Consider the following 26,145-nt stretch of genomic DNA (forward strand, 5'->3'; position numbering starts at 1 on the left):
AGGGCTTAAATCAAACTTCACTCATGCACACACACATGAAACACTTGCATACACATATATGAAACGGTCACACATACATATATACTACTAACTGCTCAAACAGCTACATATGATATGAGCGCGCGCACACACACACAAACTCTCCGTGAACACACCTATAAGATGCGCGCACATACACAAAAACAAAGGGGAATGTAGCGGTGTAGGGAACGAGTGAACAACGGTTGGAGTGTAAAAAAAATAACTCGAAAAATGATTTATATATTTATTATAATTATTATCGAGGACGACATCATATAAATATGACACAATACTTTAAATCCTTATTATTATATAGGCTACTAATCTGTAAAAAAAACAACAAAAAAAACAATAATAAATACATCGTACATCTTGTAAATCAATCGAATCATTCATTCATAAGTTATAAACGTTTTAATACGTTATATATTTTATACTGAAATCATTTTTTGTTTTAATAAATATTCTATATTTAATGTTTGTAGCGTGAAATTTCCACAGCAGCAGCGACAGGTATCCGATGTGCTTATGTTACCATGGTAACGCATGGAGGAAGTGACGTTGCAGGGTGTTCTGAATGGTGGAATTTTGTAGAGTGAAGTTCCCTTAACAGACATTCCCTGCACATGGAGTAGGGAGTAGTGATTCCAATGTATGTGGATTTTCCGATTCACTCTTCCTGATTAGTAATAGCGTTTTTAAAATATACATTGTTATTTAGGAAATGTATTTAACAGATGATGTGAAAATTGCTTTGGGTTTGAGCTCAATGCTAAATGTTTTGTTGGTTTAAGGACAGTCCACACTCTGAGCACTGACCTTCGCTCCTTTTGCACTTGTTATTGATTAAACACTTCTACAGCTGTAACACATTCTGACTGCGGAATCTTCACCTACACTGCATGCAAGGAAATTACTATTTCAAGCAGGAAATTACAAATAATATTATATTCCAATATAGGTAATTAGAAATCTAAAAATTGCTATCATAGGACTGTAAGGCAGAAGCTTTTCCACAAGCCCAATGGTAAGTTCATTTATAAACCTTACGCCTCTTTAGCATTAAAAGTTTGTGCTAAATTGCTGTAATTGAAAATAGTTATTATAAAAGTTATTTTGAAGCGTACAGTTTCATATAGTTAGTCATTGACAAAAAGTGCAAATGGAGAATACCATGTAAGAAAGAGTGCATTAATATACAGTAAACCTGTGCTTTGCTTCCAGATGGAGCTGCTGTTATGGAAAATTTAAATCTGAATTAAAAATTTATGTAAGCGTACGTTTATATACTGTAGGTCCTGTTGTACTCATATGAGCTGTGAAAGTGTTTCACACTGGAGGTTTTACTGTGAATATTTTATCAGTAAATTCTTCAAGCAGTATGGCAGAAGTATGGTCTGAGGTAAAAAATAAAATAAAATAAATCTGGGCTAGAGACTGGTCTGAGGTAAAAATAATAATAATAATAATTAATTAATTAATCTGGGCTAGGACTGGTCTGAGGTTAAAAAAAATTTGGTCTAGGAACTGGTCTGAGGTAAAGGGTCTGGGCTAGGGACCGGTCTGAGGTAAAGGGTCTGGGCTAGGGACCGGTCTGAGGTAAAGGGTCTGGGCTAGGGACCGGTCTGAGGTAAAGGGTCTGGGCTAGGGACTGGACTGAGGTAAACGGTCTGGGCTAGGGACTGGTCTGAGGTAAAGGGTCTGGGCTAGGGACTGGTCTGAGGTAAACGGTCTGGGCTAGGGACCGGACTGAGGTAAAGGGTCTGGGCTGGGGATCGGTCTGAGGTAAAGGGTCTGGGCTAGGGACCGGTCTGAGGTAAACGGTCTGGGCTAGGGACTGGACTGAGGTAAAGGGTCTGGGCTAGGGACTGGACTGAGGTAAACGGTCTGGGCTAGGGACTGGTCTGAGGTAAAGGGTCTGGGCTAGGGACTGGTCTGAGGTAAACGGTCTGGGCTAGGGACCGGACTGAGGTAAAGGGTCTGGGCTAGGGACCGGTCTGAGGTAAAGGGTCTGGGCTAGGGACTGGACTGAGGTAAACGGTCTGGGCTAGGGACTGGTCTGAGGTAAAGGGTCTGGGCTAGGGACTGGTCTGAGGTAAACGGTCTGGGCTAGGGACCGGACTGAGGTAAAGGGTCTGGGCTAGGGACCGGTCTGAGGTAAAGGGTCTGGGCTAGGGACCGGTCTGAGGTAAAGGGTCTGGGCTAGGGACTGGACTGAGGTCTAGGGTCTAGAGACAATGAAAAAAATGTGATAGATGTACACAGAGTATGAAGAATCATAAAAGATCTAGGGTTTTCATAAAAGAAGGGAAATAGCAGAGGGAAAACTGCAAATGTATATTAAGAACACAATTGCATTGTGGTTACACAATGACAAAGTTTTTGCATCTTCGACCTTGTTGTGTTCTGCAGTCTACAAGTACATAAGTAGATTCTGACATACTCTTATCTATAAAAAAAAATATGCAAAGCTACACAGCAGAGGTAAAAGCCATATAATCAACATGCACATGCTGTACTTTATAATGTAACCTAATATATATAAAAATAGCTTTTTTCAGATATTGCAAGATACTTTAACTATTAGAGAAAATTGTGTGTATTTAATTTCTGATTAAACAATTCTTCTTCACCTGGGATACTGTTTAAATTTAAAATGCTCCAGCTGGCTACTCAGGAGGCCCAGGCCTAAAAAAAAAAAAAAAACGCCCCTCACAGAGCCTACAGGTGTCCACTGTGCCCCTTTGAGCCCCATGAAGAGTTCATTGAAACAGAGAGATAGAGACAGACACAGAAAGACGGTGGTTGTTTGCGCAGCCTATACAGCCAGAGAAACCAGTACGCAGGAGAAATAGAATTAGAGACAAATAAAGACGGGGGAGAGAAAGACACGCTGAATGGATGCGCTGACCCGTGGAATACAAAACACAAACTGTGCGAATGCTCTAGTGGATTCACAGCATGTGGTGTGTAATGAGAAAAGGACACACTGCAGACACCTACTTCTGCTAAAAAATTTCTTTAGCGACGTGTTTGAGTAATTCCAGATCCTCAGCTGCTCCTGTCCAGGATTTACACCTCCCACTGTCTCACTCACTGTCTCACTACAGCTGTGACCCATTCAATAATTAGACTCAATAGACCAGATGTACAGTACCCACACAGGAAGGCACAGCATAAAACATGCTCACAATGTAGCTCATATTTATTTTCAAATAACTAACTAAGGGTTGCTGATTACTTGTTTAACTGCACTTCCAGGTTTGCATTTCTTGTTTCCTATCTTGTCCCTTTGAGGACACAGTAAAAAAGATAGGAGAAGACAACAAAAAGCATACAATATTTTGTTAAATGGGATGTGCTTGCTTAAAGAAATATCACTCGTTAATGACATTGTGGATTCTATTTAAGTTATTGCACATTTAATAAGCATCAGTTAAAGCATTACTGTACATGGACATTACATCTAATACACCATCTTAAATGCAGTTATACATATTATATTTTACTTCAATTCACTTCAACTCAGCTGAATAACCAGGTTATCACATCTTTTGATTTTTTTTCTTCCCTGATGGCACACGCATAAGAACAATTTGCATTTACGTGTCCATCAGCAAACAATTAATAACGTCCATTCAATTCAGTAGTTAAAATTAAAAACAATTCAGAAATTATGCTGATGCTCTCACAAACTGAAACAGATTTATATACACTATGTAATGTTATCTTTCATTTCTGGTGTCAAGCAATATCCTAATGCTTCACAGTTAGGATGGTGTTCCTTGGTCGAACAGTTAAATTATTTTGTATATGGGAACATTCATCCATTTAGTACTCAGTGCGTTCAATTTCCTCCACTGTTATACTGTTCAGTTCAGTTAAAAACTTTTAGACTCTTATTCATTCATACCTTCTTAAATGAAATAGAATTGTTAGATTTGCTCGAAGGGTAGCTTGGTGGTGCAGTGGTTAGCACTGTCACTTTGCACCTCCAGGTGTTCGATTGCCGGCCAGGATCGGTTTTGGCACATTAACCACTTTTATGCATCTTTTACTGAATCTACAGACCACGGCCACGTTACCCCTCTGTGTCTTTCTTTGTTTTTGTGTGTAGACTGCACCAGGCTCATCTCTGAGTGTGTTTGCCCTGCGTCTGGGTCCAGGACAGGAGTTGCTCTCGGCTCTGCAGGCATTTGTGAAGGAGAAGCAGCTCAAAGCCCCGTTTGTCATCACATGTGTGGGCAGCGTGACAAAAGCAACACTACGACTGGCCAACGCAACAGCAGACAACACCAATCAGGTCTATATCAGTCACATGCTTGTTTAACTTTACTTAACATACGAACACAGTTAATCAGTCAGAATGGTGTAAATTCTGTAGCACTGTGCGTATCTAAATCCATAGAAATGTAGTGTAAATTAGTGAGTTTTACATTGTATTAAAATTGTTTGTGTGTTTAGGTGATTCAGCTGCAAGAACGCTTTGAGATAGTGTCTTTAGTTGGCACCCTAAACCCAGAAGCTCATCTGCACATCTGTCTGGCTGATAAGGAAGGCCGGACCGTTGGCGGTCACGTCCTGGGTGACCTGGAAATCTTCACTACAGCAGAAGTTATTATAGGGGAAGCCACAGATCTGTACTTTTCCAGAGAGATGGACAGCAGAACCGGCTTTCCTGAGCTGGTTATTGATAAACGTCAGGAGAAGACATAATGCCTATTAGTGCATGGCTAAGAATGTTGTGTGTACAAAATGTTTAGATATACTTCTTTGAAATGAAAGGACTTCTAGTATTATCAATATCAAACAATAGCTGAAGAATAAACAGTTGCATGAATTAAACTTTAAAAGCTGGACGCATTTGTTTTTAAGAATGGCATTGGGTTTTTTAGTGTGAACAGAAAATTGAGTCTGAATCCTAACAATGATTTCTCAAAAACGAATAGTTTAAGATAATGAATAGGGCAACAGGTGAAAGTTTGATTGGGTGCCATGAGGTATTATGAATGAAGCAGTTAGTGCACTTCTGAGAGCTAAAAAGAGAAAATGCCAGGATGAATCAATACAGTATTAGACAGTATAATATTGTATTACTGAAATGCAATAAAGACGTGATTGTATAATGAGTTGTGTTCAAACTGAGTTCACTCTCCAGCGAGCCCTAAGCAGAACACAGGTACTTCAATCAGGACAGCTTATAAATGAGTGGGTTTCATTAAATGCATCAGGAATTCTGAGCTCTCCATGCACGAATCTTCGCCGTTTCACAATTATGTAATAAGAGAAACCTGTTGGTAATTTCCTGCTCAGTGTGCAAAAGGTAGATCTGTCAAAAACGACCTTGAAATCAGCGAGACTATTATACTGATTATATACATGAGTTCTCCAAAAGAACTGACACTTGTCTTTTAGGCAGCATGATTATGTGACTATCAGATGCCCTGAGTAAAAACAGAGGAGTAAATTTATGGGGGATTAGTTAAAGTCCTGGCTGATTTGCGACTGTTGTCCCGTTGGGATCGTTTAAATGTAAGTGCTCCTTCAGCAGTAACAATGGAAAAATTTAGCTTTTTCTTTATATCGTGCTAAAAATAGCAGCGTAATGACATGATGCCAAAGCCATTCATCAGGCTACAGTTGGTAACTCCAGAAGTATTTGCACTCTTATAATAAAAAAAAAAAATCACAAATTTAAACCGTAGACCAGTTTTATTGTCATAGTACAGTATTTATAACCAATTAAACTAAAAAAGTGGAATAACTTATGTAAAAGAGGTATGTACAAAAATTATAAGCAAAATGAACAAAAAACAGTGCAAAGCAAAATAAAGGAGGGGTATCTCTACAAACATGCTGTGCTTTAACATACAGTATTGTGCTTCATCATGAAGCTGTAACTACTTTTTCCAAATCCAGATATCTGTTGCTTTCTGTAAAAATTGTCTTTAATGTCAGAAACCAAAAAGGTCATCAACATTAAAAAAAAACCCTGTGATATACTGTAAAAAAAATATGTAGTATACGCAAACATTTAGATAAACATCTAAGAATTTTTTTTATTCATTTTTAAGAATACTATCGTTTAATTGTGATGCAAAGCTAAAAGAATAGATCTTATAATGAAAGTGTTCACAAGAACTGGGACTGAGCCACACTCTCCTTACCCAGTGTGCAATGTGGGATGCACAATTTGCCCCCCCCCCCCCAATTTTCCAAAAGCATTTACATATCCCACAATTTTTTATATATATAAGTATATTGTATACCCCCCGATCCGGCCATCCTGCACAGTAAGATGGATGTTAAAGGAATTCCTCTTGTGGTTTGAATACAACAGCTTCCATCTCTCACAATCTCTTTGCTATAAAATCCAACAACAAAACTAGACACTCAGCTTATCTGCGGATCCTTTTCAGACCTTGATCAAGCGTTACGTCTCCCTGCAGACTGGCTCCAGAATCCTTGTTCAATTTTCCTCGCTGATCTCCAGGATCACTGGGAATGTAGAGGATAATCAGTCCCAAAGGGTTAGCGGGGTCAACACTCTCCACCACCAGACTGAGCAAACACACCAAAACAAAAGGCCAAAGATGTCTGCAAAAATGAGCTTTGTGTTGAAACACTTGTGGCCAGCTCCATTGAAGCCTGCATTCGGCAGAATCCTGTTGTTCCCTCAACACACTTCCCTTAATGAGATATTGTGCTCATTAGAAATGTTTGCTTACAAACTATCTCTATGTGACGTTAACTGAGGGCAGATGTTCAGAGTGCAGGACGCCAGGGGTCATGTTAAGCAAAAGTATTTATATACGTGCATGTACAGTAATGGTTATGAGGCAAAAGTGATATATTGTCCTTTTTAATTAATGACAATCAAGATAATAAGAATAATTTGCTATTTTATGCAATTAAATTTCTATACAATAATAAATAACAAAACATAAATAAATAAAAACATCTGCGGTACGTTAGTGTCACTTGCTTGATTGCTTCTTGAAGATAACGCAAGATGAAGATGGTTTCTTGACTGTTACTGACTTCTTCGGAATTGTCCAACAATTGTTTTCTATTGGGTTTAGATTTATTTAGGGTTTATTTTGAAGTGGCTTAAATATGATCATTTTACTCTAACGTGACACAGACCTGGTTTTATTCCAGACCTGTCTGAATCCATAAATCTCAGAAAGCTCATAGTCACTTTTGTACGTGGTCCTAAATCAAATATACACAAAAAGGTCACCATCTCAAAAGGCTCAATTTATTGACCTGCATTAAGTAGCAAAGTAGCAGATTTGAAATTACTGGAATAAGGTTAGGAGGTCAAGGCCTGTGCTGAACCATCAACTTCATGAAAGAAATGTGGTGAGAAAGAAAACATGAATGGAAATCACTTAAACACTTAAAGGTGCATGGTAGAAAACTGACAGTAGAAAGTGCATTTCTACATGCACAATTTGACAAGAACTTAATTGAGACTTTCATGTTAAAAATAACACTTGTTAGTGAAACTAAACAGGAGAAAAAACACTTCATTTTGATCAGCAGCATAAAAATTGGCCTTTGAAGCAATAGAAAAAAGTCATGTGGTCTGATGAGTCCAGATTGGCTATATTCCTGGGAATGGGTTCATTATAGTAAGAAGGAAAACCCATGAAGCAATGCATAGTGCCCACTGTAAAAGTCTCTTGAGGCAGTGTTATGATCTGGGGTTACTTAAGTTGCTCAGGTCTAGTCTCAGCAACATTATGTGGCAAGAAAATGAAGTCAGCTGATGATCCGAATGTCCTGAATGAGCAGGCTATCACATCAGTGGCGTGTTTCTTTTATGATGGCATAGGTATATTACAAAACTCAGCTTGTGAAAGTGTTTCTGGGAGGATGAAGAATAATTTTCACACTTGAATTCACTACCACACTGTGCACCATCATCAAAACTAAGGGCAGTCAATGAAATCTTGGATTGTGCAATTTACTTGCCAGGCAGTGTATATCTGAGGTGTAGTCATGCGACTTGAAGGTCAGATTAAAATTCATACGACTTTTTGCTTTCCTGCATGCATAGGGAACTGACATCATCAGTCTCAACAACATCGGCAGCGCAGTGATTTCACAGTAGTGCTAACAACAGCTGGTAAGACGGCTAAAGCGAGCCATCTGACTTTCTTCCTTTTCAAATATAGCCGATCAGCAATAAACTGCTTGCCATCCTCCAGAGCAAAATTCCAAAAATTTTATTGGTCAAATTGTATCCATTGTTTGAAATGAATGACTCATTCTATATATTTTTGGGTGTTTAGGTGTTCTTTTCTTCTTGGCCATGTCCTCTTTTTGAGTTTGAGCCCCAAAATGATCATATTTAGACAAATCAATTAAACATGACTGACTGAAAGCTTTCCTTCTAACTGAGAGAGCGCCTTCCTGTTTTCTCTTAGAACAATCAGTCAAGTTTAGAATTAGTGATGGAGCTTTGCATGTGGAGGATTGTGCCTATCCGCTCACCTCTTGTGCTGTCTGATTCGTAGGTTTCTCCCTATATTTTCATTCCAGACACCCCTTCAAATCCCTCTCAGCATTGAGAGTCAACTTGTGCCGACTTGTGTTATGAAACTGCGTTTTAAATATGAAGACGTGTCGTCCTCTTTATTTGATGGATCTTCACCAATCTGTGTGGGAGTGCTCTCAAGAAGTTTCATCATTTAACAAAGTCAAAGGTTATTTAAAAGAACAACTTCAGATTAAGTGTGGTGAAAAAAAGCAAGATCATGGGTTCCTTATATACAGTATGGTGTTAATGTAGCTGAAGGAATTAATATGGAAATACACCATTATGTAAATATCAAGATAAACAATGTCAACCTGCGTAAACAGGGTTTTCTTATTTTATATTTACTATGCATTATGGTTACGTTCTTATAACTAACCCTCTAGGTCCATACAGCATGTATTTAATGGAAGATGCACTCTTTTAAGCAAAATAAGGGGGAGGTTTTGGCCACCAAGGTCACCCAGCTGTACAAAGAGGCCATTATGGGTTCTGTATGTAGGTATATTTAATGGACAGAAGAAGGTCAGCTTCACAATTGTTGTTCCATGTAAGCCTTAGGAATAGTTGCTGATGTATAGGAGGAGTTTAGCCTGGTCAGGGGTCATGGTGGATCTGGAAGTGGGTGTAAGGCAGGAATATACCTAGGATGAGATGCATAGGATTAAAACCGTAACTCTGGAGCATAGTTGCCAGTTCCGTTTATTATGCGCAAATTGGAGCTTTTTTTTTTTTTTTCGAAAAGCACCTGAAAATATCACCGGTCTCAGGTCTCATTTTTTGGGGGTTTTAAAAATATGTTTACTTAATAGAAAAATCTGTAAAGCACTAATCAGCACTGTAGTGATGGGTCGTTTATGATCGATTTGTTCTTTTTGAACGAGTCTTTAACATGACTCAGAGGAACGGGTCATCTCATAGAGTGATTCGTTAATTTTTTTGGGGATGTGCATGCGTAAAGCATCACAAACCCTACGTAGGTTATGTGCAGGAAACAGAATTGAGTAGTTATCTTTAAGTCTTCTGGTCCAAGTCATTAGTTCTTTTGTCATGTGACTTCCATAGACGCTACGCAGTGCAATAGAATAAAAAGAACGAACAACTCGGACTAGAAAACTCATGAGAAGAATCTCTCAATTCTGCTCCCTGTGTAATGCACTGCATAGCGTTTATGGGAGTCAGGTGACAAAAGCACAAATTTACCCATGCCATCATGGAAGAAAAAGCTCTGTGGATGTGATAATCTGGTCATTCAATGCATCTAAGGTCATCAGGGGATATAATTTTATAGATCTGATCAACCCAAAGCAACTGCGGATCAAAGATCATAGCACTGCCTCGAGAGGCTTTACAGTGGTCACTCTGTGTGATGGGTACATCGCTGCCTAGGCTTCTTCTCCTACCTTGACACGTTCATCATTCTGGAGTCCAGTCAATCTGGACTCATCACACCACATAACCTTTTTGGAAAGGTTTTAACGTCCAAACTGAAAAGCAAACTGAAGCCTTTTTATGATTAGGCTCAAGTGGTTTTCTTATGGCCACACTAGTTTAGTGTTCTCATCACAACTGTGTGTGCGGAAATGCTCTTACTGTACTTTTGCTGTTAAACATAACTTAGATTTTTGCTGTTTTTTTTTTGTGGCATGCAATATTTTAGTCATCTCTGACTACAGTTGTTCATGCTTTTTCCTAACCACATTTTTTTATGCGAAGTTGACAGTCCATTACTCTGCATCCCGTTTTTAAATTGTAGACAGCTTTTAATCCAATTCCAGTCATTTTAATGTTTTCTTTGCTTGATGCAGGCCAACAATTTATCCCTTCTAAAATAGTGACTTTGTAAAATAGTAAATAAAGCAAGTGATCACTGATCCAGAAAATCACATACGACTGGATGGTATTGTAGCTCCATTATGCCGCTTTTTGTTTAAAGACCAGACCGGTAGTATAAGAATTTTTAAAAGAAGAATAAAAGAATAACATATCACCATTACTAATACCCTTTCATTTGGACTGTCATGTCTTTTGACCAGGCTTCTCCCTTCTTTCTCAGAAACACCACCATAACTCACAGGGTAGCAACAAAACACCAAAGAGCTAAAGTGTAAATTGACACATAACCCTCTCGAAATTATAGGTTTCAGGTTGCAATTGTGATGGCCAGGACCCTCTCATTTGAGGCACTCCTGCTGAAATAGAAAAAGAAAGTCCTAATGGATTTGCTCTCCTTGATCTGCTGTATTCCCCAAGGTTACAACATTGTGAGACGCTGAACTGGTCCACCGGTTCTTGCTGCTCAGCCACAAAAGCCCAGTTGAGCAAATGAGATTTTTTTTTTTGGAGTGGACTGCTGCACTCATCTTTCTGTCCTCACTTGCAGTGCTTCATTTTTGGCTAGAAAAGAGCAGCAAAAGGATGAGCAAATAAATGTGACAATAAGCCAACTTGTTAACATATTTATCGCTAATTCCAAAATTTTAAATGCTTCCACTTTGGAAAACATGAAATTCAATTCCATGCTTATAGATCTTTTTGGGGTAGAAAGAGTGGTTTCAGGTCTTTCATGAATAAGAACCACGCATCATCAGAATCTATGAACAGAACCATAATCTGTAAAATAAATGTGCAATAAAAACATTCATAACTCCAGAAAAAGCATAGCTTGAAAAAAAGGAATGTGCTATTCTTGGAGTAGTTGGAGGTTCCTGGATGGATGGAGATTTGCAACATCACTGCTGTCTGAGTTGCCAATTAAGAACCACAATCCAGAATTCAGTGAGGCATTGATGAATTGGGAGCTGTTAAAATGCAAGACTTCAAATGTGTCTTACATGGTCAAGTACATTCATGGGAAAAGAAAAACTACTTGTTTTTACCAATGCTAACTTTCTATTTCATGTCTGTGGTAGAGTACTGTGTTCCAAAGATCTAAAAGATACAAGTACTCAGTACTCGAAAGTGCTAGAACGAAAGGACAGCAGCTGCCACCAAAACCTACATTCAATTCCAGTTACAGTAGCACTTTCAGCAAGAGAACAAATTTGCTAATGGTACTATATGTTCTTAAACAACATATTGTCTCCTTAAAAATTGATTCTAAGTAATTTACAATTGCTTCTGAAATGTTCATCTTGTGTTTAAATTTTATGGGGTTTGCATGTTCTCCCTGTGCTTGGTGGATTTTATCCAGGTACTCCTGTTCTAATCCTAAATTGCCTGTAGTGAGTGTGCCCTGCTATGATTGGCACCCTGTGTAGAGTGTACCCTGCCTCGTGCTTTAAGCGACCCTGTATACAGGATTAAGCGGTATAGACAATTGTGAGTTCCGATTTTTATATGCTGACAGGTTCATGACTCAAGTCACCGCTTTTTTGAAAGCTAACACAAGGTTAAATCCCAAATCCCGCTCTAACCCCTGAACAAACCCTGGTGTGGAACAAAATATTCCACACGCTACATACTGTAGCACACTAGTTTTCCTTTTTTGCGCTATTTTGGATTCAACCCCGGAAAAGTTTGTTATTTGAGTCTATTCTAAAGCTAAATAATTAGAGACATAAAGAGAAACGTAGGAGACTTACAGGACCTTCATGTTTTTTTTTCCAAAACCTTTTGGCTATACAGTACCAGAAAGAATTAAAAATTACTTTAACCCCTCATATAAGAAAAAGTTACATAGAATGAAAATTTAACCATACCCAGCTAATAAAATTCATTCAAACTGGAATGTAATACCAACCGACGTTTTTTTTTTTTTAAATATATATATAAAAGGTGCTGTAATCGGCATGGCGGCTTAGTGGTTAGCACTGTCGCCTTGCCCCTCCAGGGTTCAGGTTCGATTCCTTGGGGTCTGTAAGTTCTCATGTTCTCCCCGTGCTTGGTAGGTTTCCTTCGGGTACTCCAATTTCCTCCCACAGTCAAAAGACATGCAGATTAGACTAATTGGCATTCCCAAATAGTCTGTAGTGTGTGTGTATGTATGTGCGCCATGTAATAGGATGCCACCCTGTCCAGGGTGTACCCCACCACATGCCAGGGATAGGCTCCAGGCCCCCCTGACCTTTTATGCAGGATAAAGTGGTATAGATAATGAGTGAGTGAGTGATTGACTGAGTGAAATCATAATAAAATCTATATGACCTACAGTATTTGGACCCCTGTTCATCATATCAACTGTATATGTGGTTCTTCCCCAAACTGTTGCAAACTGATGGAAGCCATAATCGTAGAATGGGTTTGCATCCTGTAGCTTTACAGCTTTACAGCTCACAGGAACTAAAAGGCCCAAATTTGTTCCACATAGACAATATCCCAGGGATTTTTTAGCAGGTTACAGAGTCCCAAGATCATAAAAATGGACAAAAATGACCCATGAATGTTTAATAATGACTTTATCCAAATCCAGATCCTAGGAACACTAAATGTGAGGTAGGAATATTCCCTGCATGGGACTTCGTACATACCACAGAACAGCATGTACACACTAGGGGCAAGTTAGCTACTGTTTACTGTCTACTGCAATTTTTTAGATTTTTATTCACTTGAATTTGTTTATCGTCTTTATTTGTTAAATAAAAAAAATAAAAAAAGTATCAGTGCATGCATGTATAAATATGCAGGGCAAAAATAGTAATCACACAATAGTAATAGTAATCATTATTAGTTAATCCATGGCCATGATTTTCTGGTTAGCATGCTCTGAGTGGTAGTTTCACAAAACAATCATAGCCATGAATACAAGGTTAATGTTGCCTATCTATTGAGAGCTCTGCTAAGTTAAATCTGTCCTTTCATAAGTGATACATTTTAGCCAAAGTCTGATCCATTCCTTCCAAAACAAGGGGAAATTGGCTCTCGTACACAGCGCAAATGCCAACGATCGGCCTCAGAAAATAACTGAATCCCACTCCAGCTTGAGGCTAACGGGAGGAAGCACGTTTGTTATTAAAATCCTTTATGCCGGATGCTCATTCTCTGCATTTCCATGCTAATGGGAGGCTAAGGGCCCTCACGCTCTCATATTACGGGCTATATCAGGCCACCCGCCAGCGCGTTGTCTTGCTTTTTACAGAGTGCTTTCAATTCACATCAATTTAGGCCAATTAAACCATGCCGCATCCACCGAGAGTGCTTTAGCGCTGTGTTTCAACCCACTCCTTTCAATTAGGCCAAAGGAAAAAGATCCCAGTTTCCATGATGCAATGAAATTTTGAGACTTTTTTTCTGTTATTTAGATTCTTGAATCTCATTTTAGCTTTCAGTGAGAAGGTCCTGGCATAAAAACAATGGTGGAATTCCTTTCATATGCTCTGTGCGATTTACTTACACTAAGTCTGATGGGTGATCCGAGATGCCTGTTGACAACAGTAGACATGCTTATACTGCTGAAGCATCATCCTATGATACAAGCCTCTAATTATAGTCATGCTTATTAATATCAAGCTAATCAACAATCTTTACCCTGCATGGATTGATTTACAATAATATTTCCACATTCAACCACTTGAGTTTTAGATATTCTAAAAACAATAATTTTGGATATGGACATACACATATGTAAAGATAGACAAACAACCCAAAAACATAATAACAACAACATATTAGAATCAGCGCTTTAATATCACCTGAGATTTGCCCTGCAGTTAGAACTACATGCCAAAGCTGCTATAGAAAATATACTGTACATTACAATATACTATGTACATTCTGACCAACCAGATTTAAGATTTCAACAAGTCTGTATAAGCTAATATACTGTATATTGGGTATAGTCCGTAGCTTCAGCCACCCCGCTCCTCCATGAAAACCTGAATGTTATTCCTGTTCTGTTCTTCAGATGACTGTTCTACATGGTCCCATTATCAGATATTAAATGATCAGATTAATGGACCATAAAAGCCATTTTTGTAGCAAATTGTGGCCGGTTCAGTCTAAGTCAATTACTGGTATTAGTGTACTATTATGTGAAGCACCATAACCATTAGTGGCCATCAAAACAATTTTTTTCATGTCCAGTTTTAGGATTACTCGCATGATGCTGGGTTTGTCTGGATTCCCAAAATATGCTTTTAAATGGAAAATCTTCATTTAATGTGGAACATGGTTCAAACATACAACAACAACAACAACAACAACAATAATAATAATAATAATAATATAGGCAGCCAGTGGCTTAGAAGTTGGTACCATCACTTCACACCTTTTTGTGCATGAAGTTTACATGATCTACATGTGCTTGGTAAAAATTCCTTAAGGTATTCCAACTTCCTCCCACAATTCAAAAATATGCAGTGTAGGTTAGTTGGTGTTTCTAAATTAATAATAATAATAATAATAATAATAATAATAATAATAGTAGTAGTAGTAGTAGTATTTCACTGTCATATTCCATATATTACCTCAGATGTTCTGTGTTGCAATTTTTACCTTACCAAGTGGGTAATTACCAAGGAGTGAGATACTTATGTAAAAGACACTAATTATAACAAGTATAGCAATGATATTTAGCCAAACTTTTACATAATCTCTTCAGCCTTCCTATGGGACTTTTTTGTCTCTCGTTTGTGACAAAATTTTGTCTCTCATTTTCAGCTCAGTCTCTGTACCTGACCAAAGAAAGTTTTTAAGTTTGTTGGGCAGCACATAAAAAACATCTTTAACCCACTTATGGCATAAACCAGTAAGAAACAGGTGCAGATGATAACAGATGGTCAGGCTAGTGATAAGTATCCTGGTGATGCTGAATGATGAGTTTTTGGAATAGACAATAGGGGGAATAAGGTTGCTGCTGAGGTTGTTACATAAATTCTATCTTTTGGCACCTTGCAGCCTGTTGCTGTAAAACATTTGTTCCTGTTTATTTAATTTAATCCACATCGTTGAATATTATTTGATTGAATAGGAATAATAGAGGGTTGACTCAAGACGTTTACACAGTAGTGAAAATGTTCAATATACAATAAAATGTGAAAAGGTTTAAGGGGTGTAAATGCAACACACAAATCACATTTACATCACAGCGCTTTTCAGATCTCATCTAGTTGGTTGGAATATGTTGTTGATTTTATTTTTCAATAAAGACAAGAATGTCAACTGTAAATCACAGGCTTTTACTGGTGCGCTCTGGTACATTATCTATTTATAGTATAAACATGCACAGGAATTTGCCTATTAATACTATACTCTGAAGTTATTTAAAATTAAGCTGTTCCCTTGTGCCAAGAAAACAATAGGTTTCTTGGGAACAAAACTTCATTCTTACTTTCTTTGTCTTTTTGTCAAGACAGATATATAAATAAAAAATACTTAAAGGCTGGGGAGGGAATAAACTTCCCTCATGGATGTTCCATCATAATTTAGCCACAGTGTTACGATGAGGTCAACACCGAATTTCATTGGAAAGGTTTCAGTCAGTTAGGAGTACCTAGCATAGGGTTCCCAAACAAAGGAACATGACCCCATGTGAGGTCTTCAAAATGGGATTGTGAGAGACACTCGTGCCCCTCTTTTTGGTTTTTATTATTATACAAATAAATAATATGAATTAGGGCTGTCTGATTCTTGCTAAAATGTAAATCTCTATTTTTTCTAAAGGAATTGAGTTTTTTTGGCTTTAGTTATATCAATCTCACACTACATTACATAATTTTAATCCATTACAACCCATGAAAAATCGCCAACCAATAAAAGTCTGCAAATGTTTCACATTTTCTTTCAGCTTGATCTATTTCAATTATAATTTTTTTTTTTTTATAATAACTCTCCCATAACATGAGAAACGAGGAATCGTGGACCTTCTTTTCCTATGATGAGATAATGCAGAATCTCTGAGACTGTCAACTAAGCCAACTGTGATTGTATATGAATTTCAGCCCTGGTAGATAATAGTGCTCATTCTCTTTACTCAACAAAGCAGGCTTAAAGAAGGTGCTCTTCAAAGAGGCCCACGGTTCATGACCCTGGCCGAGCTTCGGAGGTGTAAATCGATCTTTTGTGCTATTTGAATTCATCTTAAGCTTTTCATGTTGGGCTTTTCATGCATCCCAAACTGTCACTAATCACAACATAGAAAGAAGGAACATGAAGAACGGTTGGTGTGGATTTTCTGCAAATGAATGAATTTATTTGTTGATTAAAGCAAACGTAATACTGTTTCACGCCTGTTAAACTCATCAACAACCCTTAGAGCTCATCTTTGCTTTGTTTCTTCTTAACATGAAACCAAAAGACACACTGCTGTACTGTACACAAATGAAACAACCCCATTTCCATTAGTCACTTTCTTCAATTAGTAATGAATTTATTCCTTCGTCTATTCATCAGCAGGAATGCTCCCTCAATTGGAAGTGAATACATCACAGGGCATGACACGCCTCGCACACTCATTCATAACTGGAATTTATAATTCATAAAATATTTTTTAATTCACTATGATTACTTTTTGAGCTTTTGTCATGTTAATTCCACACATTATCAATGAACTATATAAATAGCAATAGATTTTTAAAATTCTGCTATACTGCACACTGTACTGTACACTGTTTTAAATACTGGAAGCATTACATTGACATTTACATTAAATTCCTACAAACAACATACTGTATATAGTATTTTAGGTACACTATAATTTCCAAACCAAATGAGGAAGAAAATTAAATGGATTTTATACACAATTAAGATTTAGAAAAAATAAATGATAGGCTAAGGATAAATTATTAATGTAAACTGTTTCCAGTGTAATACAGAATGACCTTGTAAAAGACCTTGTATTCCCTGTATGGAGTAGCAAGAGATTCAGTGCTGTGACCCGAAATAACAAATTCAATTGTTCAGAAAGGTGCTGATTGACAGTACTGTAGTATTAGTTTGTACTAATACCTTATTTGCTTCTGTATGTCACATTCATTGTGGACATTAGCATGATAAAGAATGACACAAACATCTCTTCATGTCACATGTAGTCATGATATTAAGGCCGTGGGTTACTGGGTTACTGATCAGAAGGTCGGGGGTTTCATTTGCTACTGTTGAGACGTTGAGCAAGGCTAACCCTATCTGTTCCAGGGGCGCTGTATCCTGGCTGACCCTGCACTCTGACCCCAGCTCCTTACTAGGATATGTGAAAAGATCATTTCACTGTACATGTGCCAAATAATTTCAAGGTACATATGACAAATAAGTGAATAATAATAATATTAATTTATTTGTGAATAGTATTAATAATAATAATAATTATTATTATTATTATTATTATTATTATTATTATTATTATTATTAATGTTCCCAGTCACACACATGGACATAATAGCCCACCACCCACATTTCTTTTTGTAGACAACATAATCTAATCATTTAAGCAATGTTTGAGGGGCATTCGAGTCAAACCAGGACTTTTGTTTGTACCCAATAACAGAACACAGTTGCAAGAGTAAAAACTGCATTTATTTCTCTATATAATCCCCTCCTATGTTGATGCATTTATCCCAGTGTTTTACTAGTGCCTAGATACAATCAAGTTAGAACGTTTCCATAGTTCACCGTAGCCATAATCTGACTGCCTGCTTGTAAAGCATGTAAAACCCTAGCCTCCCAGGAACTCCTTTAATGGTGCAAACATGTGGAAATGACTGGGAGCAAGGTCAGGACTTTATAAGTTCCTGTAATGTGCGAAGTGGTGTTTGTGAATGATTGTGTGTACAATTCCTACAGACAGATATGTCTTTTCTGCAAGTTGGCGATAAAGTATGTATTCAAGGATCAGGCGTTTCACTCACTAAGAATTCACAGATGTACAACATGCTTTAAAAAGTTTACAGAGTCGTTGTTTTAAAGGGGTCTATTAAAACCATTCAAGACTTTGTCTTAACTAAAGGTTATCTGATCCTGGTCTTGAACATAACTTGGGGTCGATGCTGATCTGAAATACAGTCTACTAATCAAAAGCACCCACCTAACTGCAGACTAACTCACCAGACAACTGGGTCCAAGCATAAACATGCTAAAGGTGAAAATGTTCACTATTACATAAAGATACTTTTAATTTGCTTAGATAATATATTCAATTCCTGTGGATATTTCTACAGTTCACAACAAGAAGTGGACACAATAACGCTAGCCTGTGATGTTGAGCAAATGCATTTACATTCCTCTTTGTGTCATCTCATTATGTGCAAGGCTGATTCATTAAGTAATTGGTCCGTGGTTGTTTACAAGTATTAAGGTTGTCTATTCAGAAGCCTTTGTGAAACACATTCTCCTTGTGTTGCATGTTGTGAATACAAATGAGAGCTGGACCTGATGCTCACGGATATCACAATAGCAGGTATGTTGTCTTAAGATCAGCACCGCTTCTATACGCATATTGATAAAGACAATGTCTGATGGGGGCGTTCTGATCCAGGATCAGTGCTGTATGTGAATGCTGGATGAGCTTGGTGAAAGCTGATTGGTCAGAACTATTTCTCTATTGAATGGCCCTGGATGTGTATCAAGAGCTTGTTCATTGTATTCTCCCTGTACCTTAAAAGAGTGTAGCTTTAATGTATTCAGACTCAATAAAAAAGCGACCATGAGTACATTTATATGGGCTTATTTCCTGATTATTTTTCTGTTGTATTTAAGATCTGACTTAATTGAACATCATGAGCGTGGAGGAAATGGGTGAAAAGATGAATATATATATATATATAAAACTTCAAAGCGATGTTAAATTTGCAGCTTATATACATTATAACTACATATTATGAAAGACACGTTATTTGGGGAAAAAAAGCGAAAAAAATATTATTTATTTATTATCACACATTAACAAACACACAATGACATCTAGGGGAAATTTAGAGTAGAAAGTCAACCTACCTGTTGGATCTGGGAGGAAACCAGCAACCCAGAAGAAACCCATACACACAGAAATGCATAAAGACAGTAACACAAACTCACAATTCAAACACAAACTGTGAAGCAATGAGGCAGAAATGCTACCTACCGCACCAACATGGCTTTCATAATAAACTATATATGCTCGGGCAGTTTTAGATTTATGCCGATCTTTTTCTTTCTGGCAAATTTTAAAATTATTCAAATATTTAAATGCCCTTTTTCTTCAATTCCATTTGGTATTTATATTATGTACAAATGTGTATTTGTAATTGGTATTTTAATACAAATGAATAAAAAATATTTGTTAAAGTTTCTGTTTCAATTTATTTAACTGTTCTCCTAGTAATAGCTAACAAAAAAATACTTGTGTGATTGCTTGCATTTCTTTTAATTCTTCATTCGTCCATATCAATCATTTTGCTAAATTTAGTTCATCAGAAAAAAATCTACTTTCTAATATAAAATTTAATTAAAGTGCTAATGAAAAATTATTTTAGTAAAAAGGTAAGTAGTTTTGCACAGACAAAATTATCACCCTTATGGTAAATACACATAATTTATTGTAGCACATTTACTTTACATTAACTTGCTATTGATTTAATTAGAAGGAACATTTGCACCTATTGTACTTGTCTGCTAAATTTGTGCAAAATTAGAATTTAAGAAACATTTTATATCCTCTCACTTTGATGTCTTGTCCAGCATTATATTGGATATTGTTTAATGCTGAGCTGTAATACATCAAGTTATCATCTGTGCTGTTGTGTGACCCAGTACATGACATATGCAACCAGTTACAGAAACGCAGCACCTTTTTAGTGGATTGTGAACACTGTTTTTGAGATTGAGATCAGCCCAGAGAGCAGATTCTTTATATGATGGTCTGAGGTTTCAATTCAGCTGAATCCTCATGCAGTCTGCTATCAACCATCGACCCTAAAAATTCTCTATGCCACTTTTCTCACTATGATCATGATTGTTTCACTGCTTTCTCTGATGAAAAAATTATTATGGCTACAGATACATGAAAACAGACTTCCATGGAATTGAATTTGCATTGAGAACATTAACGAAAAAAAAATGATGTCTTATGCCAGAATGCATGGCTGATATTTTTTTTGGGGGTATGAGGAGAATGCTTCTTTTACAGATGGAGTTTTCATGCACAAGATATATTTACCTTTTAAAATTTTTGGACTTCTTTCATATGTCCAAAATAAAATAAAATAAGACACATAGGATTATTGGGACAATAAAGGTAACAATCAGGTCAAGATAAAGGTTGCAGACATATAAAAGTTAAGTTTTTATTTTTGTGGAGAAAATATGCATTACTGCATTTGGACAAAACCAGAAGTACTGATGAACAATAATTTATGCAAAATAATGTGAAGTGTATTAAACTCATCTGATCACGACCTTTCAAACCGCTGCTCAACATGAATGCTACTTTAAATTAAAAGGGTTTTCATTCCACTTTATTTCTCTTCTTTGCTAAATCTGCAACTGTTTGTTTGTTGTTTTTTTCATGTTTGTTTTTTTTCAGATATAAGAAAATGTTTCATTAGATCCAGATGTGCATACTGCACAGTATTATTATTATTATTATTATTATTATTATTATTATTACTACTACTACTACTACTACTACAATAACAACAACAACAATAATAATAATAATAATAATAATAATAACCCATAGAGCTGTTATTTTACTTAAGTGGTTAAATATTGTTACTGTAATAAGCACTAATAGCAGTCCAGCAAAACAGCACTTGATGCAAACAAAAAAAGGCAACTCTAAAATCAGATATTGTGTCTATGATATACTGAACCATTTTTATTGTAAGTTCTATTGTAATTGTAGTGGGGGAAAGAGGAAAATTATGAATCTAGAAAAATAATCTATTAAAAATAAATATAAAATAAATATTAAAAAAATGTTTGGACATCAGATGTGTGTGTGTGTTACAGTATCCTTGTTTCCCATGGAAAGGCTCAATGTTTTGAGTTACTTTTTGTGTTTGAAACTTGCTTTTCTGACCCAAACCCTAATTCTAAAACTACCCCAATCTGGCATAATAATTAATAACTAAAAAAGCAGCAGCCAATGTATTCCTTAATTAATTGATTTATTGTCTACTTTTTTAACCACATACTAAAAAAAAAAGCACTGGAAAAAATTATTATTGTATTTTTTAACTCAATAATAATGTATGATTGTAACAAAAATGTGTGCTCGTGCGGATTCCAGCTGGTTAAAAATAAAAACAGCAACAATATGCATTAATGAATACAGTCTTTGGTTAGTGAAAGTAATGTGAGAACAGTGCACAATGTTCAGTTTTAAAGAGAGCATGAAGATAAGAACTGCTCTACTGCATATGTATTAGGCTACATCAAAGCCTCAGCCAAGAGACGAGAACTCTGTATATCACCCAATGCCTGTTATTAGCAAAAGAACAGAAAAAGCAGCCTACTAATATAAGTGCAATTAAAACACATTAACCCCTTGCTGAATGCATAATCATAGCACTGACCTACAGGTGAACTGTTCGTCTGCCTTAATTGGTTTAAGTGTGCAATGAACTCAGCAGCTGAATCATAAATGACAAAACCTCCTTCAGAATAAGATATTCTGCCTTTTTCACACTCTATTAGTCTATACATGTTAAAATAATGCTTCAATACAAAATAGGACTCTTATTTCTTTTCATACTGGAAGGTGAGTGGGCAGAAGCTTTAAAGACAAGCGACCTGTCCATAACCTCACGTACATGTCATGTGATTACGTGAAAATCATGTGAAGGTACATTTTGTGTTTTATCATGTTATGATCAGAAATGACATATTTGGAATTCAAGTATCACTCACTTACTCATCTTCTATACCGTTTTATCCTGTATTCAGAGTCGCGGGGACCTGGAGCCTATCCCAGGAGGCTTAGGGCACGAGGTGGGGTACACCCTGGCCATTTTTTCCATATATAAAAAATGTATCCTAGACGAAAAAAAATTAATATATCCGTTAATCATGCAAAAAAGGATGTGAAAAAATGCATAAAATCCATCCATCAAAAAAAATCCATCAATTTATTAAATATGCCCAGATACACACATACAGAACAGAGCTACAGTAACCACTTACTAAAAACTACCATAAAAACATTCACAATTTCCTTATTTTAGTTCATTTACACATTGCTGTTAAACAGATCAAACTATTTTGCTTAAAATCAATCTGTAAAATAATATGTTACAAAGCTTCTTAATGTAAACAAATTGGTATTTTTTTCCTACTCCATCAACTCAAAATAAGACATTTCTTATCATTTACTCAGTACTCACATGAACCTTCCTTTATATCACTTCCTAATGGCAACTGGCCCAACGGCTAATCCATTAACCCTTTCCCAAGAGTTTCAAAAGTCAACCTGTATGTTCCTAGCTCACTCACTTATCGTCTATACCGCTTTATCCTGTATTCAGGGTCATGCAGGGCCTGGAGCCTATCCCAGGATATTTAAAGCATGAGGCATGGTACACCCTGGGCAGGTTGCCAATCCATCACAGTGCCCATTCACACACTATGGGCAATTTGGGAACGCCAATTAGCCTAATTTTAATGTCTTTGGACTGTAGGAGAAAACCTCCTGGAAGAAAATGCATCAAGCACTGGGAGAACATGCAAGCTCCATGCACACAGAGACAGGAATCAAATCTGGCCAGGAATCGAACCCAGACCTCGGAGGTGCAAAGCGACAGTGCTAACCACCCATGCCGCCTATATTCCCAGCTTTAATCATTAAATTGTTGCATCTTAATGAAGTACATGGAGCAATTCAAGGATTATGGATGGGATCTTTAAACCCATATTTATTTGCAAAATGGTCAGGGGTGTGTACGGAATGGCTGCATGCAGCATGTATGGTACCATGTGCAGAGCGAATCACATCAGCAAGCGTCCATCATTGTTTTTTCTCAGAAAACCATGGACCTAGCCTTCCTTGGAAAAAAAATAATAATTTAAAAAGAAAATATAACCAATTACAGAATATCACTGCTTTCATGAAGATTTACAAACACTATAGTGTATATATATATATTGATATACAATAAAATAAATAGTTAAACTTTTGTTTCCCCAACCCCCCCGAAAATAATACTCTACTGACCTTCCACTAAGAAGAATAATTTTTTATTTTAAAAATGCCTTACCTTATGTAATAGCAATTGCTTTTTCAAAGTTATTAATCAGTATTTCAAAATAATGCAAAATCTCTCTCTCTCTCTCTCTCTCTCTCTCTCTCTCTCCCTGTTTGATACAAACTAAGTGCTGACTTAGTGCCCCAGGATGGTCTCATGTGGATGGCTGAAACATTCCCACTTCCCAAATATGTTTATTATGTTAAAAAAAAATTGTATCCCCATCACTAAACCGCGCTTCATTGAGTAATCTTACCTGGATAGTGTACCAAAGAACAGCTGCTGCAATCATAGAGACTGTCCTGTGCTCATCCCACAATCTGCTCAAACTGAACATTCTTTCCACACATTTCATACAGACTGCCTTTACTCTTCTAAACATATACAGTATAAAGATATACCACATGAGAAACTTTAATATATGCATTAATCATGTAAACATAGCAGGGTACAGGGCTTTGTGCTGAAACTGAACATCATATTGTACAGATTGCCTTTATGTTTTTAAACCTGTATATTGTAATAATTTATCATATTCCTTGCCAACATTGCCTCTAAACCTAAATCTAGATAAATCAATCAATATTTTGCAATAAACCAACTTTTTTTTATTACTGTTATTACCGTAATTTCATATTACTGTTACCTACTGCACCTTCTGTACATCAGTCCCACCCCTGTACACATGGACCCATACCACATTTGTTATTCATTGTAAATAGGCCACTTGTTTATGCACCTCTTGTTACAGTAGATGCTAACTGTATTTCATTGGATCTGTACATGTACTTTGCACAACAACAAAAAAGTTGTATCTAATCTAAGTGAATGTAATCTAATGATTTATGACCTTATGTGCAGTCATTCGATATTCATTTATGAAATACATAACCACGGGCTGCTGCTTTCCCTCTCAGCACTTGTTTAGGCTGAAAGGGGAAGCTTTTAGTTTTATAACACAATTTTGATTTGTATAGATTATTGTATACATGGTACAGGTGTGTTGCAGGAACAGTCTTTGCATGGGTTACTTCCTTTTAATGTCCAAACCCAACAGTTGGGTGTTCTGACTACATAAATTGCCTCTAGTTGTGAATATGTGTGTGCACAGTGCACTACAAATCAACAGCGTCCCATCTGAGGTGAATTCTCCTGCCATATGCGCAGTGTTTACGAGACAGACATTGAAAAAGAGAAAAAAAAAACTCAATGAGGATGGTCGAAAGAACAAACATCGAAAATCATTTTAATTGCTTATGCTCGGCGAAAGAGTGGCTTAGTGGTTAGCACTGTCGCCTTGCACCTCCAGGATCCGGGTTCGAATCCCGTCTGTGTGCATGTGAACGTGATTTGCAAGTGTTTCCCTCTGCTTCCTCCTAAATCATGTCCAAAAACATGCAGGTTAAGTTAATTGGTGTTCCCAGATTGCCACAGTGTGTGAATAAGCATGCAAGTGTGTGTATATGTGTGTGCCCTGTGATGAATCGGCACCTCTTGCCCCAAGTCTCCTGGGATAGGTTAGGCAACCCTGTACACAGAATGAAGCAGTATAGGTGATGATGAGTGAGTAATAAGTGTTCAAGCTAAGTCATGGAAGGGCAGCATGTTGGCTTAATTCAAAGATTCAAATAATTTTATTAATCCCAGAGAGAAATTGCTTATGCTCGGTTACAGGTGCTCACAGTTGTTAACTAAGAAAGGTAATAAAGAATAAAGGTAATAAATAATAATAATAATAATAATCTTAAAAAAAAAAAAAAAGGTCCTAAAACAGTAAGTACCATAAGAATATGACTCAGGGCCACTTGTAAGTATTGCACAGTAATCTATTATTGTTTATGTAGTATTGTATTATTGTATGTAATCTTGTATTACATATTTTATTGGGAAGTAGTATTGCAGTAATTATATTATTAATATGGTAAGGATTAATGTCCTGTTGTGTAACAGTTAGTGAAAAATCCACATACATGTGTGTATGAGTTACAGAGAAGAGTTGTAAATTTTTATGGCCGTTGGGAGAAAGGATCTTCTGTGGCGCTCTGTGGAACACTTGATAGTAATCAGTCTCTGGCTGAAACTGCTCCTCTGTTCAGCGAATACACTGTATAGCGGGTGAGAAGGATTGTTCAAAATGGATTGTACTTTGGATAGAATCCAAATGGTTAGTACTGTCACCTTGCACCTCCAGGGTCCGGGTTTAATTCCCGCGTTGGGGTCTGTATGTGCATGGAAGTTCCATGTTCTCCCTGTGTTTGTTCAGTTTCCTCCCACAGTCCAAAAATATGCAATTCAGCCTAATTGGTGTTCTGGAATTGCCCGTAGCATGTGAATGTTGACCAGAAGTCCTACCATGGTCGTAAAATGGAAATATTTATTTCCATTATATATATATATATACTTATGCTTTGGGAATGCAGTAATATTATTTCCGCCTGTAGGGGGCGCTCGTTTCTTTCCCCTGACTTTTTCAACCTCATCGTGAACCCG

At 36.9% G+C, this 26,145-nt stretch overlaps 1 protein-coding gene across 2 annotated transcripts; it reads left to right on the forward strand.

Moving 5' to 3' along the window:
• The first annotated feature begins 515 nt into the window (after window positions 1-515).
• LOC128515338 (bifunctional protein GlmU-like) lies at window positions 516-5,127 on the forward strand. 2 transcript variants are annotated; one of them, XM_053489484.1, is made up of 4 exons: window positions 516-673; window positions 983-1,048; window positions 4,139-4,324; window positions 4,486-5,127. In XM_053489484.1, exons 2-4 carry the CDS (start codon window positions 1,046-1,048, stop codon window positions 4,735-4,737), a joined length of 441 nt encoding a protein of 146 aa, XP_053345459.1. In that variant the 5' UTR covers window positions 516-673; window positions 983-1,045; the 3' UTR covers window positions 4,738-5,127. The 2 variants fall into 2 exon arrangements, with proteins under 2 accessions (XP_053345459.1, XP_053345458.1); XM_053489483.1 differs by lacking the exon at window positions 516-673 and having other exon boundaries at window positions 774-1,048.
• Window positions 5,128-26,145: the final 21,018 nt, after the last annotated feature.

Source organism: Clarias gariepinus, chromosome 27 (assembly GCF_024256425.1).
Source record: "Clarias gariepinus isolate MV-2021 ecotype Netherlands chromosome 27, CGAR_prim_01v2, whole genome shotgun sequence".
Lineage (NCBI taxonomy): Eukaryota > Metazoa > Chordata > Actinopteri > Siluriformes > Clariidae > Clarias > Clarias gariepinus.

What these genes read in the sequence shown, in the direction of transcription:
- LOC128515338 (XM_053489484.1), top strand. An exon ending in CAGCAGACAACACCAATCAG is followed by an intron (nt 4,325 to 4,485) that starts GTCTATATCAGT and finishes TTGTGTGTTTAG; the next exon opens with GTGATTCAGCTGCAAGAACG.